Source organism: Pan troglodytes, chromosome 19, assembly GCF_028858775.2.
Source record: "Pan troglodytes isolate AG18354 chromosome 19, NHGRI_mPanTro3-v2.0_pri, whole genome shotgun sequence".
NCBI lineage: Eukaryota > Metazoa > Chordata > Mammalia > Primates > Hominidae > Pan > Pan troglodytes.
Window position 1 is genome coordinate 21,362,128 of NC_072417.2, and position 16,543 is coordinate 21,378,670.

Genomic DNA, 16,543 nt, shown 5'->3' on the forward strand with positions numbered 1-16,543 from the left:
AAGTAATCAGGTAACACATACAAAAGTAAAAAGTAACAACAAAGAGAAGTTTTACAGAAAGAGACGTCTAGTAACACAGGAAAGTGTAAGGTAAAGGGGTAGTTGTGAATCAACATGGAAATGTCCCTGGAATGCACTAATAACCTTCAACGTGAATAATTCTCCTGTGTATATTTGAAATTTGATGGGATATATCTAATGTGTGGATTAGCAACATACTAATAATAGGTTTATCCTACAGTAACCAGTCATTATGAAAAGGTGCCTAAGTCTTGCTAAGATTTCTCCCTCATGATGGGATTCTAGATAGAATTTAAAATCAAAGCCCTTAAAAAAATCATATAATCGAGGATAAATTCAAGCAAATACTTGAGCAAATAGCATAGACGTTCAAGCTACAGATGTGTGCATCTTTATAAGTTTGCAGTCACTTGAGTAAAAAGAGGATTTGTAAGAAAAGGATTCAAACTATTACTTGCTCTGATAAGATACTGTATTAAAGCCAGAGGTGTTGGTAAAGAAGTCAAAGCCACAAATACATCTTTGAATATCTAATACAGTACCCATAATAATTTTCAATGCCTAATTTTGCACTATGACTAAAATGGTATATGGAAGGGATTTATTGCTATCTTCTGTAACTTCCTTTACAAACCTGAAATAACATTATGTTAATTCTTTAAAAAGCAAAAACGTGAAACCCAAGTTTCTTGCAGGTTTTTTTTTTAAAGTATGACCATATTAAACATATTAAAGGTAGACTGCTCTAAGTAACAAATCATATGGAATTCCAAGGCAAGTCTTATTTGAATCATGGTAGAAGTACTCTCAAAGAATACCATTTAAGTCCTGGGTAGCTTTTTACTAGCATTATTGTTAACACTCTAATTCTTCTCTTCCTCTGACATCCTATTCTCTATTGTGTCTATCAAGATAGCTGTTGTTTTTCCAAGTTAGTGTATCACATATAAGATACACTTTCTTATATGTGATAGAAAATTTATAGAGGTGATAGAAAATTTATCTGCTCCTCTCCGATGTAATGTGATAAAAAGTAAATATAAATCAGCCAAAGTATGACTTCACAAATAAAGAAAAAATATTTCGAAGTGTCCCCTTGACTACCTTATCAACAAACACTGTTCAAAATGGGTAATTATAAAACAGCATAGGAGGAAAATCTCAGGTGTTAACTATTTTCAACAGCAACAAAATTTAAGATAAGAAGAAAACACATCTTAACATTAGATTAAAGGGATTGGGTTATAAATTTTTGCCTTTTACAGAGCTCCAAAAGTGCCTCTTGGCAATATAATCATACCAAGTAACTATCATCCATGGAGTGTTTGACAGTCAGCCAGGTACTGTGTTAGAAAACTTACACACATTTATGTTACCTACCAATAAATAATTTTTCAGGCAAGGGTACCAAGGCTCAAGTAGCTGAGCACCCAGGGCCCTGCCGCATTGAGAAGCCTAGGGCCATACAAGTGAGTAGAAAGGAGACGCAATGCCAACCTTGTTCTGGTGTGTGCCTAGGAGCCTTCTTACTGCTGAGGAAGAGACGCTAACTTACCATGACGGGACTTGTGTGGATGCAGATTTGCTAATACTATTTAACTTTTTAAAAAATAAAATGTTATCTGTGTGCTTTATCACAGAAAAAAACCCAAGATACACTACTAGGTTGAAAAAAAAAAAAAAGTCAGGCACAGTGGCTGATGCCTGTTATCCCAGCATTTTGGGAGGCTGAGGTGGGAGGATTGCTTGAGGCCAGGAGTCTGAGACCAGCCTGAGCAACATAGTGAGACTCCAATTCTACACACACACACACACACACACACACACAAATTAGCTGGGTGTAGTCCCAGCTACTTGGCAGGTGGAGGTGGGAGGACTGCTTGAGCCCAGGAGTGCGAGGCTGCAACGGAGTATGATTGCACCACTGCACTCCAGCCTGGGCAACACAGCAAGACCCTGTCTCAATAAATGAATGAATGGATTGATTATATATTATTGTATAAATACTTAGGAAAGGGTTTGAAAAATTCATACCAATCTCTTTACAGTGACTACCTCTAAGAGAGGGAGTAAAACTGGAGTGGGTAGAATGAAGGGAGATTTCACTTTTTACTCTATCTGTGCTGTTTTATGAGGATGCATTATTTTTATAATGTGTTTCTATTTAAAAATAGAAAATACATGTGTGCATTCACATGCACACAAACTCACACAGATGCAATATTGACCTGATGCCCTTAAATGTGAACACTCTTGTTATAGTGCCCTTACATAAGAATGGCAGTTCCCAATGAAGCAAATGGTAGCTCACAAGTACCCAAGAAAATACTCTTCCTTTTCTTATTTCTGGAGCCTAGTGCCATTCAGGGCCAATCCAAGAGGTCTTTCCTAAATTCAGAATCTAAGAGGATCTACATGGATTTAGTAATGAATTATAAACATCATATCTGCTTTGACTTTTAAAGATATGGCTCAGTCTTGCTCTTTAAATGCATCTGCTGCTTCTCCATGTGGCCTACTTTGCTAATCTGGTTCACAATGCGCCTTATGTTTTACACAGTACTGCTTTGGGATGTGCAAATACAGTGTTACTCCCACACAGACTGTAAGTATCATGAGGGCAGGGCTTGGATCAAACTGTCTAAGTGTTCTATTTAATTAATCAAGATTAATCAAGTTCCTGGCATTTATTTATTTCCTGAAAACTTATAAGCCAGACACCATGCTGGGAGGAGAGAATACGACAGTGACCAAAATAAACAAGGCCTATTCCTTACTGAAGGTATACTATGTTTGTGAGGGCAGGGACATGGAGAGAGGACTTGGAATACAGACATGTAATAAGCAATTATAATACAATGTAATAATGCATAAAATAACATGGAGCTATTAGAACACACATGAGGAACATTAAAGCCTACTCATTCTAGAAACAGTGAGTTCAAAGCTTTGGCCTGAAGAGTGAACAGGAATTGGATGAAAAGATGGTTAAGAAAAAAAAGCAAAAAAAATAACCCTAGGATATAGAGGTAAGAGAAAGTAGCATGGCAAATTAGAGGAACTGAAAATAGCACAGGCTGGCTGGAACCCAGAGTATGGGGGAGGGGCACGGGCTGAGAGGCGAAGCAAGAAAGTTTAGCAGGGGCCAGATCACACAGGGCTTGTAAACCATGTAAGGAGTTAAGGCGGGCTGCTAAAGAGTTTGAACCAGTGCAGTGACAGGATCAGACTTGCCTTTTTATAAAAATCACTCCAGTTACAGTGTGGAGAATGGATTAGAGAAGGGCAAGGCTGAGGGCTTATGAAGCAATTCAGGCAAGAGATAATGGTGTCCTGAAGGAAGAGTGGCAGGGCGAGGTAGAGAGAACTGGAGGGATTTCAGAGAGATTGAGGAGATTGCAGAATTGACGGTCTATTCTGCGACTTACTGGAAGTGGGAGGTGAGGGAAAGAGAGGAGTTAAAGGTGTCCAGATTTTTGGCTAGAGTATTGCCAGAGATAGAAAACACAGATATATTAGAGAGGACTGAGGGGGCAACTGAATGTGTTTAATTTCAAGCTTACTATGTGATCATGAAATACCCAACACATTATGCTGGTACAAATCCAGAGTTCTAAACTGAGACCGAGGTGGCATATGCATATTTGAGAGTTAGCAGCATAAAGATACTAATTGAAGCTATGAAACAGATGTGATTAATTTGGAGGAGAATAATTAGAGAAAAATAATAGGTCAAAGACAGACTCCTGAGGAACCCCAACATTTTAAGGGACACAAAAGAGGTTGAAAAGAGACAGCCAGAGAGGTAAAAGGAAAACCAGAAATGCTTGGAGTGAGAAAAGCCAAGTAAAGAGGGTATTTCAAGCAAAAGTAGTCAACAGTGTGTTTCCTAAACATGTGCAGACTGATTGAAGCTAGGCTACAATAAATTGAAATGCCAGTAATTCTTCCTCTCTTCAGTTCAGCTTCCAGTTTCCTTTCACGATATTGAAAATATGTGCAATGATATTCTCTACTTTTCCAAAACTATGTTCTCCTGAGTTTCTCATTTCCAACATTTTCTCACAAGACCTGAGTCTCACCTCCAATTCTGTCACCCACAATAACTATTGCCAAATTCTGCCAGTTTCATGTCTGCAATTTTTTCATGTATTTTCTTCCCATTCCATTCCTGTTGCCTTCACCCCAATCCAGATTCTAAGTACCACACACTGGACAGCAATAGTCTACTGGTCTCTAAGACTATTCGCCTCACCTTTTCTTTAAGGCATCTGTTCAAAAAATTTCATTCATTTTGCAAATATTTACATAGGCCAGTGCTTCTCAAACTATGTATGCTAAGGTCCAGCTGTATTTTTTTTCCTTTTAAATTTCCAATCCATTGCAGACCAACATTTTTGTAAAATATAATTTTAAAAAAATTGTGATAATGTCAAATTGCTATAAACATTTGTAATTACTTATTCTTAATTTCCAATATTTGTCTTATTGTGGACTGGTAACAGTGGTTCATGGTCCAACAATGACCTGCAACCTACATCCCAATACCCCTGATGTTGATAATACATGGATAAGAAGACATTACAGTTGTGCCTTCAAAGGCCTTTGAGCAATGGTTCTCAACACAGGACAGTATCATCACATTTCTTTTAATCGTCACTGGGGCTCGGAGTGGTGAGGAAGGGAAGTACTGACATCAAGTAGAGGCCAGGGATGGCGCTTAACATCCTATGATGCACAGGTCAGGCGCCCTACAACTAAGAATTATCCAGCCTAAAATGTCAATAGTGCCAAGGTTAAGAAATTCTGCCTTAGGAGTGTAATGCAAATGAATAATTACTTTAAGAACACAGCTGGATTCTAAGTATATACAAGGTGCAGGGAAACACAGGAGAAGCACCTGAGTCTGTCTGGAAGGTTCTGAGTCTGTCTGGAAGCTTAAACAGGGACAGTACTTTAAAAAGAGTCCACATCTCCTCACAGATTTCCACAACCCAACCCAAAACTAACTTTTTAATCCTATTTCCTGTTTCTTCCAAACAACAGCTCTGTTAGACTGGTCTAAGTCATGAAGTCTATACCGTGTTTAGTCTGTCACTCTTCCCAGGATATGGACAACTATCCCCTTCCCTCCTCCTATCCAAAACCGCTCAGCATTTAAGGCCTTACGCAAGCTCTGCCTCTTCTATGAAGTCTTCTTGATGTGATTCCCTTTCAGTTCCTGTAGGGCTTATCAATTGTACTGCTCATCTGACACTTAATCAAATACTGGCCTTTGATATCACTTGTTACGTTGCTTAATTTTTTAATGATTATTTAATTTTAACATTTATGTTCCTTCTCCAGGTTGACAGTTTAAGACAGCTTCTCTGACACACCCATACCAGTTCCTTCCTTCCTGTATTCTGCTACAACACGTGGCAAAAAACACATGAAAAAAGTGGCATTAGGTATTACAGCCTACCACCAAATCTTCATGTCTCTTGAGCTCATGACAATTTGAACACATCAGATTACTAGAAAAGTTAGTTATTTACAATGCAAAGGACACCCAGTCCCCAGACCAAATAATTATCCAGCTCAAAATCTCAATGGTGCCATGGTTGGCCCTTGGCTAGAACAAAGGCTGCCTCAATGATTGCTTCAAAGGTCCCCAAAAAAGTGAAGCTAGAAAGCCCATTAAAATGGTTTTACACGATGGGCTTTCATGGGAGAATAACATGTAATGGTTAAGGAAATGAAATCTGGGGCTCGACTGCCTGGGTTCAAATCTGACTCTACTACTTACTAGCTGTGTGTCTTGGACCCATTACTTCACCTTTTTGAGACAGAGATTCCTGCTCCATAATATGGAGACAATACAGTGTCTACTTCTGAAGGTTGTTGTGAGGATTAATAAACACAATAATAAAGCACACAGAACAGCGTCTGGCATTATATAAGTATTAGCCACCACCCTCATTATAATCGCCAACTTACGTATGGGAGTAACGCAGGAGAAAACACCAACCGTTTCACTTCAGGAGTCATGGGAATTCGATTCCTCAAGAGAATGGTTTTTGAAGACTAAAAACAAATTCACGCCCAGTTCCTCAAATGTCAGAAGCTCTGCTCTCCCTCAGCTCGCTCTGCTCCCACTCTTTCTTCTTTAATGCTGCCTTGGCTGCCTAAAGGCTTGGATGCAAATGTTCTCATGTTTGAAGGGCAGACTACTTACACCATTACTATAATGCAGAACATTCTGGGGGAAAGCAGTTTGTTATATATGGAGAAACTTTTTCTCTTCTTGACCAAATAGGATAGGTGTTCTGTCTACCCTCTAAGGGGCTGCCAGCAAAGCCCTTGGAATCCAGGCCTTTTACCCTGCACTCTCCTCCTCCACAGAAAACTTCATGAAGGCGGAAGGATGTACCTGTTTCCTGCTGACTTTCCGTGCTGATGGTAGAGTCACCCCAAGAAACATACTGTGATATTATCTTTTGTCTGTTGGCTTTTAAAATCACACATTAGAAATACAATAAAACATTCAGACATAAAGGTAAAATTGAGTAAAAGAACAAAACTTTCCCTTTATTCCCCATCTTAGCTTCCCTTCCATGGAAGTAAACACTTTTTTTAATTTTTAAATTAAATTTTTAAATTAAAAAAATAAATAAATGAGACAAGGTCTCACTATGCTGCCCAGACTGGTCTTGAACTCCTGAGCTCAAGTGATCCTCCCATCTCAGCCTCCCAAAGTGCTAGGATTACAGGTGTGAGCCACCACATTCAGCCATAAACCCTTTTTCAATTTAATGTATGTCCTTAGAGATTTTTAGAATGCATTTGCTTTTATATATTTTTTATTAACACAAACATGTCTCTACATTTGGAGCTATATCATTTTAAGATTGCCTCTAACCGGTTTCTTACTGGTGGGCACTCAGGTTAACACTTAGATCTCAACTTTGTAGTGACCCAACTGTTGATCTGTAAGTAACTCAACTGTAGTTGCCAGGAAATCTAATCCATTTGGTGACTCTGTAGACAGCACTACCTCTCCAAAAGATTTGTTTCTTAAAGTCTGTCTATAAATGCAAAATGCCAGGTGAATTTACATACAGTTTGACTTTCAGATATAAGCACAACTACTGTTCAAATATACATTTAACTTAAAAATTTAAAACCAATGGAAAAATTAATTCAAGGTTAAAAAAATTACAATTTATAGAAAGTTATCTAAAGTATTTTTTAGGGTCTATGTTTTGTCTCTAAATCCTGATCTAGAGATTTTTGAAATCACATGGTCTTAAGCCATTTTATTCTTCTAATTAAAAAAAAATCTTTATAAATTTCCTGACCTGAAGTTTTCAGTAAATTATTACATTCTTCGTATCCAGGTATCATCTATAAGTACTTAGTGGAGAACAGGAAGGGAGAAATTTTGCATCTCTAACTAGTGAGCAACTGCTGTCTTTTCCTCTGCTAATAAATTACAGGCAGACTTGAACAGATGTCAGGTTGGCATTCAAAACCTAAAATATAGCTGAAAAGCAAGTTATGACTAATACAGGAAAAAAAGATGAATGTCAGAAGGCTTCATTTTTTTTTCTTTTTTTCAAATTTCAGATAAGCTCTTTAGCCTTAGGGTTCCTTTTACAGAGCCCTGGAGTTCGCCTGGATGTCTTAACCCCCATTTAAAATGCAATCGCTCCTCATGAGTGGGGGTGTGAAAATGCATTTTAAGAGTGTCAGTGTTTATGTTAATCTTAGCAAGAACTCCCTCTCTCCAAAATATGGCATGCACAAAACCTTAGTGCCCTTTCTTCCACTATGTTTTATTTGCACTGTTTTTAGCATGTGAAAGATGTCTGTGTGATTGAAAGGTTCCCTTATCTTCTCAGCAGTTCTGTTTCATAGAGTAACTACAATTTCACTTATGATATCAGAAAAGAGTTGCTTTCCTCTTGAATTTCAAAAGAAACCTTAAAAATACGATTGAAAATGGGCTTACAGAGGGAGACACTGGGGAAAGGAGACCAAAAAGAACAGTGTCAGTTTCAAAGAATGGGGGCACAAGACCATAACAAGCGGCTTTCCTCCCCACTAGGTGGCCTGAACATCTACACCCCACAGATCCACTGAAAGATAGTGTGAGGCTGAGGTCTTCCCTCTTTACATCCTTTTCCTTCTAGATCTTTCCTTGGGTAGATGTGAACCTATTCCCAGGATTACATTAAGAGACGCTGACTAATTCTTTAACAATTATTCCACTGTTCATTGAAAACGATGTGTTTTTTTGCTTTGACATTTATAATTTAGAGAGAATTGCCAGGGATGCTGAAAAAATGAAGTTTCTTGGCAGAAACGCTATCTTTGCTAACAAAATAGCTACAGTGAGAACTGAGGTAATCAATCATTTATTTATCCTGAACACTGTCCACAAAACTGCATACAGGGGAATAAGTGTGGTAAATGTCCGAACACAAGTATTCAGTATCTATTCAGTTAACACCTGAATATGCTGAAAGACAGCAATCAGCTGTTGAATTTATTCACCCACACTTCCAGATACCAGCTTTGATGTTCACATTTCTACCCTGGGACTCAAATGTGGCTTCTATTAGCCCATAAAATCATGGATTTAAGGTAATTCTTAATTAAAAATCTGTTTTGTGGGGGGTTGGAAGGCATTCTAACTAAATATCTATTTGGTATTTACTAAGTGCAAGGTATAGGTTTAGTTTTCTTCGCTCGTTGCTCTCATATACTTCCAAGGAAGGGCTGCCCCACTTGGGTTTGGGTGAGCTCAACTGCTTCAGACAAGGGGAAAACTCAACAGTTACTCTGATTAAAACAATAACAAAAACAAAAGTCTAAATTGATATTCCCCTAAATAATCCCTTTTCCTTTATCCCTCAGTCTAGAGAGCTTTATGTGACTTCCTTTCTCCTTTAAGGGTTTCCTTGATTTTAATTCTACAAAAATATAACAAAAGTACAAAAGCAGAAAGGCACACATTATCTTCTTTTTTTTTTTTTTTTTTTTTTTTGAGATGGAGTCTCGCTCTGTCGCCCAGGCTGGAGTGCAGTGGTGCGATCTCGGCTCACTGCAAGCTCCGCCTCCCGGGTTCACACATCCTCCTGCCTCAGCCTCCCGAGGAGCCCGGACTACAAGCGCCCGCGACCACGCCCAGCTAATTTTTTCTGTTTTTAGTAGAGACAGGGTTTCACCGTGTTAGCCAGGATGGTCTCGATCTCCTGACCTCATGATCCGCCCACCTCGGCTTCCCTAAGTGCTGGGATTACAGGAGTGAGCCACCGCACCCGGCCTAAGGTATACACTACCTATTTGAAAGACCTTCAAGAGAGAAACTAACAGATTGGAAACTCCATGACAGTTATTTTCATGTATATTACCTCATTGGTTCCCTAATTTTACTGCATAATTGTGTGCCTCTCGTTAAGTCCTTTAGTCCTCCTATATCTCATCAGCAACATTCTGTTCGTAGCTAAACTATATTTTTCAATTTTGAAAAGGCAACATGAAGTTTTATAGACAAAAAGAAAGAACTCTGTTACCTAGAAGCATAATTATCAGTCTGATGAACATAATGACAGAAGAGAAGAATATTCTAAATTTATCACTTTGTAAATTTGAAAATTGATATATAGGCAAAAAATCCACTTAGTTAAGATTCCTGTTTACGAAGTAGACATCACTTTAGACTCCATGGTAAAGACAGTAATTTGGTCTCAAGCCAAAAGTAAAGTTTTCTGCTTAAAACAAAAAAGCCCCATAACCTACATAAATTATTCTTTTCTAATCTTTTTTAAAAATTAGAACTGATTTAACCAGTCATACTCAGTGTCCAGCTGAATCCCCAAACCATATAGATCTGTCTATTTAGTTAACAAAGAGTGGGGGAAAAAAATCCATTTTGTTCCCACCTGACATGTCAAAAAAAAACAACAACACAGAATATGCATAAAAATAATTAGTATAATTTTATTTATATTCTGTCAAAATATAACCATTTTTATTTATATACCTTTACCAAAGCCTAAGGAGAACTTTATAACCACACTGTAATTGGAGTGCAAGAAAGGATTTTACTATATAATTCCCCCAAAATTCAAAGGAAAAAAGAAGCCTCTATTGGAAGACAGGGAATTATACATGCATTACAAAAGAATTATTTCTCAGCCATTTAACCATTAAAAAAAAAAAAAGAAGCTTTACTTTTTTTTAGATACCCAGAAACTTCATCCAGAATAAAGAAAATAAGTTTTTCAATTCAGCTCAAAAGCCAGGACAGCTTTATACTAGTTTGTCTTTTAAATGAAATTGGTAACAAATGCTTCCTGATGGCAAAAAGCCATAAAGAGAAAAAAAAAAAAAACTTTTCCAAAAGGATAGAATTCATTTTTTGTCTAATTAAATTAGTGTAAAAATATTAGAAAAATAAATCCATAAAAAAGGTTCTGGACAGTGGCACTCACAAAATTCAAATCCATAGTGCTTAGTCAAAAAACACATCAAAAACAACAAAAAGCACACTACTGTAATTCAGCTCATTTCAATACGGATATCAGAAACAGATGAAATTCACTAACAAATTCCAAATCTGTTCTGATTTAATTTAAAACTCTCCAACAGCTGGCAAGGTCACAAACTGACCAATGTGAGTCCAACTCCTTTACGCATTATCTACCCAACGCATACTGACGTTGCACGTAGCTTCAAGTGCAGGATCTAGATAATGCACAAATAGCAAACTAGTATCTGAATAACTGTTATCTTCAATAGCTTCCAAACAGTGAGAAAACATTTATAATTAAAAGAGACGGCTTACTACCAATGCAGTTATTTTTCTACTTTTTGGCTAAACAGTATAAATGTTCAAAGAAACAGAATCATTAGACTCTTCCTGCACTAGATCTCAGTTCTGAAAACCAGTAAAAACATTCCACAAGAATAACTTAGAACATTTGGAATCATCTTTTTATCCCTGCTTTTACCCAAAATACACTTAAACAATATTTTCATGTCTTGATCGAAAATACACATTACCAAGATAGTGAACTACCACATTTTAAAATATTTTCCCAATTAAAATTCTGCTTTTAATGGACGTGGCCTTTGTATCTTTGAGATAAAAAGTATGCTATTGCCATTTCAAGGTGTATAAAACTCAGGTGATGAGGGTCTCTGTCATTTTCTCTTAATCCAATTCCAAACTCGACCTTTACTCAGTGAACAGGTGTGTGCCGTGCCTGTAATTTATCAGAGTGAGCGCCCAGGCAGAAAGGCTACCAACAATAGAAGGCTAATACAATCCAAGCACTTAGTGCCTAGAAAGCAGTTCTTATCCCCACTATAATAAATATACTTTTATCTTCCAGTAGCAATTTAAAGATAAAGAATGATGGGGATGAGGGGAGTAATATATTCATATTCCTTCCATTTTTTTTGGATGCTGTTTTTACACTAATAGTCTGCCAGAAGCTGTTATGTTATACATTCCTTTCTCAGATATTCTGTTGCTCACATTCCAATCCAACGAATGATATGGACATGAAAACAGTCATGACAGCATTTCCACTGGGCAAATAAAGTCACTTCACACAGATAAATTAAATAAACCTTCAAGAAGAAAGTGGTAAACGAATAGTGCACTTCTTTGTATGCAATATAGAAACTTCAATGTATATCCTGCATTTGTCTTTTTGGATCAAACTTATTTAATTTAAAAATATGCAAGTACCCATTTATTAGGTATGAAGATGTACTAACTGGGTAATGCAACAGTACAATAAAAAGGAACGGCAGCTAATGTCAGAACAATGCACACAGCCTAATAGATAGTTATTACTCAGCAGGGTACATCTGACCCATAGTGATCTTTAGAGTCAGGTGAACTTTCTAAATATGCCCTATAGAAAAACATTCTTACACAAATAAATAAATAAAATGGAGTCACTACTAGTATTATTACTGTCAGGGGAAGTTTCTAAATATGCCCCATAGAAAAGCATTCTTCAATAAATAAATAAACAAAATGGAGCCACCACAAGTCTTATTTCTATGATTTCCCCATAAAATTAAAATGTAATTTTAAAAGTTCTGGTATTATAAAAGTTTTTCAGAAAACTTATCTGTTCATTTTTAAAGAAAAAGACAAAAATAATGGGTCTGAAAAATAATTTCAAAACTATTGAAAAGAGATTCTTCATTGCATTAATTTTTTTAACAACACAAGATTTTATAACATTTTCCTTTTTAAACTTACCCATCTGCTCCACAATCTCTGGAGGAAATACTCGGGAAGCAAATGCTCGTCGGAAAATATCTGAAAATTCCTTGTCTAGACCTCCTATTCCCATTTTTTCAAAGTTCCAGTCAGGATTGATAATTGATTGGCGATTTTCCTTGGTTTTAGCTTTGCCTATGTCAAACGAATATTATCAAATGTGAAACAAGGACTTTATCACTAAGTCTAAAAAGACAGACAGAACTCCCTGAGCATCCTAAATGAATAAAGAAAAGCTACCCTTACATATACAAAACGAACAATATAATCTTAGCTGATTTTACAGTCAGAAGGGTAAGTTTTGCTATGCTATCTACTTTGTCTGATCTCCATATATGGTAACACACTGTCAAAATGACTAGCTAAACTTATGCTGTAGTCTATTTGTATCAGTCCATAAAACTTAGTTTTATTAACCTTCAATCTAACTACATTAACTAACTTGGTTGATCAGAAGAAATGCCATATCTGATGAAGACAACACTAGCTGGCAGAAATGCGACTGAAATCTCGCAGTCACTGAAGTCTCCTAACGCAAGTTTATTTTAAAATACATATATTTATCCAGATTAAGCTTATACAGGTAATTGGGCATATAACCCCTCAGCCTAAGGAAATATACTGAACAAGTTTGATGTCTTCTTTGCTTTCTCTTCACTTGGACACAAAAGTCTGAAATCATCCTAAAGACTTCAATGATTACAAAACTCATGTTTAAAAATTCTCACGAGGACAAAAATTATCTAACTTAAATGTCAGAGTGCCACCTAAAGTAACTCAAGAGAACCACATTTACTATTTCAAACAGAATAAATTAAGTACCTTAGTATGCTCTATTATAAACAAAAAATAAAGTAATAATATGGTTTTTATAAAACCAGGGAAGAAAATGTCACATTAAAAAAAGTTTATCCTAAGAAATGCTAAATATTTGAGGTGATATGTTAATTAGCCTGATTTGATCATTCTACAATGTATACATGTATTAAAATATCAAATTGTACCCTATAAATATATACAATTATTATTTGTCAATTAAAAATAAAGTAACGCTTTTTAAAAGTTTATACTAGATGATAATTTTATGGTTAGAGTTTTGAGGCCTTAAGATTTCCTTTGGAAAGCGATGAAAAATATTTTTTTCTTACACTCTACTGCCCTCTTGTGGGCAAAATTTACTGAATGCCAATTAACTACACAATTTTTTTCCCATGGATTACTTAGAAATACCTATGAAAGTTATGCAACTCCCTTGGGATATCTTAACAAAAGGTACACAAAAATAAAATACAAAGAAATCACTTCATAAATGTACTAGATCAATAACAGGAAAATACATCCTACCTTCATAAAATGACATACAGCCATTAAAAATCATGTTATAGGTGTATATTTAAGATGTTTGAAACATGCTAAGCAAAAAAAAGCAAATTACAAAACTATGAAAACAGAACCAAATTTTACAGTGTGTGAATTGTTTTCGAATGCCTATCCATATTTTATAAATAAAATATTTTATAATTAACAAAAAACAATAAGGGGGAATGGTAATGTGTGGACCAGGAAATAAAGGCCACGCACTCAAAGACTGTTAAGTGACCCTGGACATGATGATGTGCAACCAATGAAAACCCTCTACTCTCTAGTAGGGTAGACATCAACATAGTTAAATCAACCAAAAATAAGAATTAATGCCCAGTTAATGTCACATTATTCTGGTGAGTTACTATTCTCAGAGAATAAGCTGCATTGTTTTAATATGACAAAAATTGGGCTAGAGTACAAGAGTAGGACTGAACCATGAATCTGCTGGGAAGACTTGACCTGCACATTCACCACTTAATCACTAAAAGAAATGATGATGCTATCTCATTTAACACAAAACCAAGTGAGGGGCATTCTACAAAATAACTGACCAGTTCTCAAAGTCATAAAAGACAAAGTCTGAGGAACTGTCAGTGACTGAAGAAAACTCAAAAGACAGAACAACTAAATGCAATATGGGATCCTAAATTAGATCTTGGAACAGAAAAGGACACAATGGAAAAACTGGTGAAATCTCAATAAAATCTGCAGTTTAGTTAGCAGGAATGAAACCATGTTCATTTCTTATCATTGTACTTTTGAAAATGTCAAATAAGACATTAACATCAGGGTAAGCTGGTAAAGGGCATACAGAAATTCTCTGAGCTATTTCTGCAAATCTGTGAACCTAAAATTATCTCAAAATTAAAAGTTAAAAAATTAATTTGTTTCTTATTTTAGTGCAATTTCTAGGAAATTAAAAATTACACATGTGGCTCACACTCTATTTCTATTGGACAAAGTTGATCCAGATGAAGGTTTTAAACGTTTTCATCAGCAAACTGACCAACAGGAAATACCCCATGCTTCTGTGATAAACTCTCTCAAGAGAGATGCCCCTCTTTCCTTTCCCCATTTGGAAATCACTGTAGTTGAGTTACATATAGAAATAGGCCCACTTCATTTCAAATCTTCTAAAAACTGTAAATCTTACCAATAAGATTAAGTGACGAATTTTCTGCTTTTTCAAATGCAACTTGACTGTTTCCAACAACCAGTCCTACTTCAATCTGTATAGAAACACAATAATTAGTAGTCTAATAGCAAACTTCTGGACTTCTCAAAGCAAGGCCAAAAGTGAGGGGGAAATGAGGTCTCTCTGGGCAAAGCAAACCTTCCAGACTATCATCTGAGCTACTTTTACTTTTCTCATAACTTTCTTCTACAATTCTTACATGCCTTATTTCCATGCCTATATCTTTCCAATAATGCGTTTCTTATTATTTATTTACAATAAATATCTGCATTCAAGCAAATTATATGTACATATATGTCTACATTTTACATTAATATTAGGTCTGCAAATAAATACATTTTAAGCTATATTTTAATAACAATGATGGCTATGAAAGCAATTTTTTCTCCCTACTATCTTAAAAGGGTACACAATATGAAAAAAATCACTAAGCAACAGATAGGAAAATTATAATCAATCTGCACAAATTACATTATAAAGATGATCTAGTAAAGATGATCAGAAATAAAAGCTACCTTCTGCCTTTTCCCTGTCGCAGGCTCTCCCTTCAGGATGCTAGGATCCATGGCTTCAATGTCCTTCACCAGTAAGCCAAAAAGCTTTTCATTGAAGCTAAAGACAAGCTATGTAGAAAAGAGGTAAGGGGAGAAAAATCACTTCATAATATAATGGTTTGATCCTCAGATCATCACCAATGTTTTTCAAATGCAGAAAACCAGTTTATCTTATATACTCCTCTCCAATCTGCTCCTCAAACAAACTACTCATAGCCAATGAAGAAAAGGGAATTAGCACTTACGACCAGTGTTTACAAAATGACTGCAAAACTCATGTTTAAAATTTCTTCCACATGGATAAAAAATAACTAATTTAAATGTCAGAGTGCCACCTAAAGTAATTCAAGAGTACCACATTTACTATTTCTAACAAAGAATAAAGTTTCTTAGTATTTTATTCAAACACTACAGCCAGTTATATAATATTCACAAACACTCTTGGAAGCAGAAACTACGACTCCATTTTACTAGTGAGGAAGCTGAGATGCAGAAACAGGCTATGCAACAAGGCTCAAAGTCACAGTAAATGAGAGCGCCAGGAGTCAACCCTGGGTCTGTGACTCTACAATTCCTGCTTTTCTATCACTAGTACAAAATGCTTGCCCTACAAGTGCAGAGATAGCTTCTGAATGCTCAATTACTCATTCACCAAATCTTTGCTGAGTCCCTTCTAAAAGTTTGGTCTTCTTCTATGTGCTGGGGTATAATGGTAAATATTACAGGTTGGGCTGTCTGTCCATTCTGCTACTACGAGATACCACAAATGAGAAGAAACAGTAAGGACAGTGATCTGGAGTAAGATATTTACTTCTTCTCTGAATTACGAAAGATTCTCTTTCATGGATTTACTGACTTCTACATGCTACTGAGTTTTAAATTATTATAAACACCAAAGCATTTTCTATTAAACATTCTCCTAAACATTTTCTATTAGGATACTAAAACTAAAAGCAAAGGTAAAAACCATCAAGTTTAGCTAGGCAATCTGAGCACAATTTTGGTCATCCAATACACAACAGCACCGCAATAGCTCTCTGGTGAATTGTCCTGATCTACTTTCATCAGAGACCTAACTGTACATGGTATTCCTGTCTTATTTTCTGTTTTCTTCAA

At 36.1% G+C, this 16,543-nt stretch overlaps 1 protein-coding gene across 3 annotated transcripts in view; it reads right to left on the minus strand.

Moving 5' to 3' along the window:
• NSF (N-ethylmaleimide sensitive factor, vesicle fusing ATPase) overlaps positions 1-16,543 on the minus strand; it is a 166,489-nt gene that overhangs the window by 101,587 nt on the left and 48,359 nt on the right. For all 3 annotated transcript variants that reach the window (XM_511626.7, XM_054671317.2, XM_054671318.2), the window contains exons 6-8: positions 15,389-15,496; positions 14,832-14,907; positions 12,293-12,448 (exon numbers count right to left, since the gene is read on the minus strand). In XM_511626.7, coding sequence (XP_511626.3) covers positions 12,293-12,448; positions 14,832-14,907; positions 15,389-15,496 — 340 coding nt within the window. The remainder of the gene's footprint in view (positions 1-12,292; positions 12,449-14,831; positions 14,908-15,388; positions 15,497-16,543) is intronic.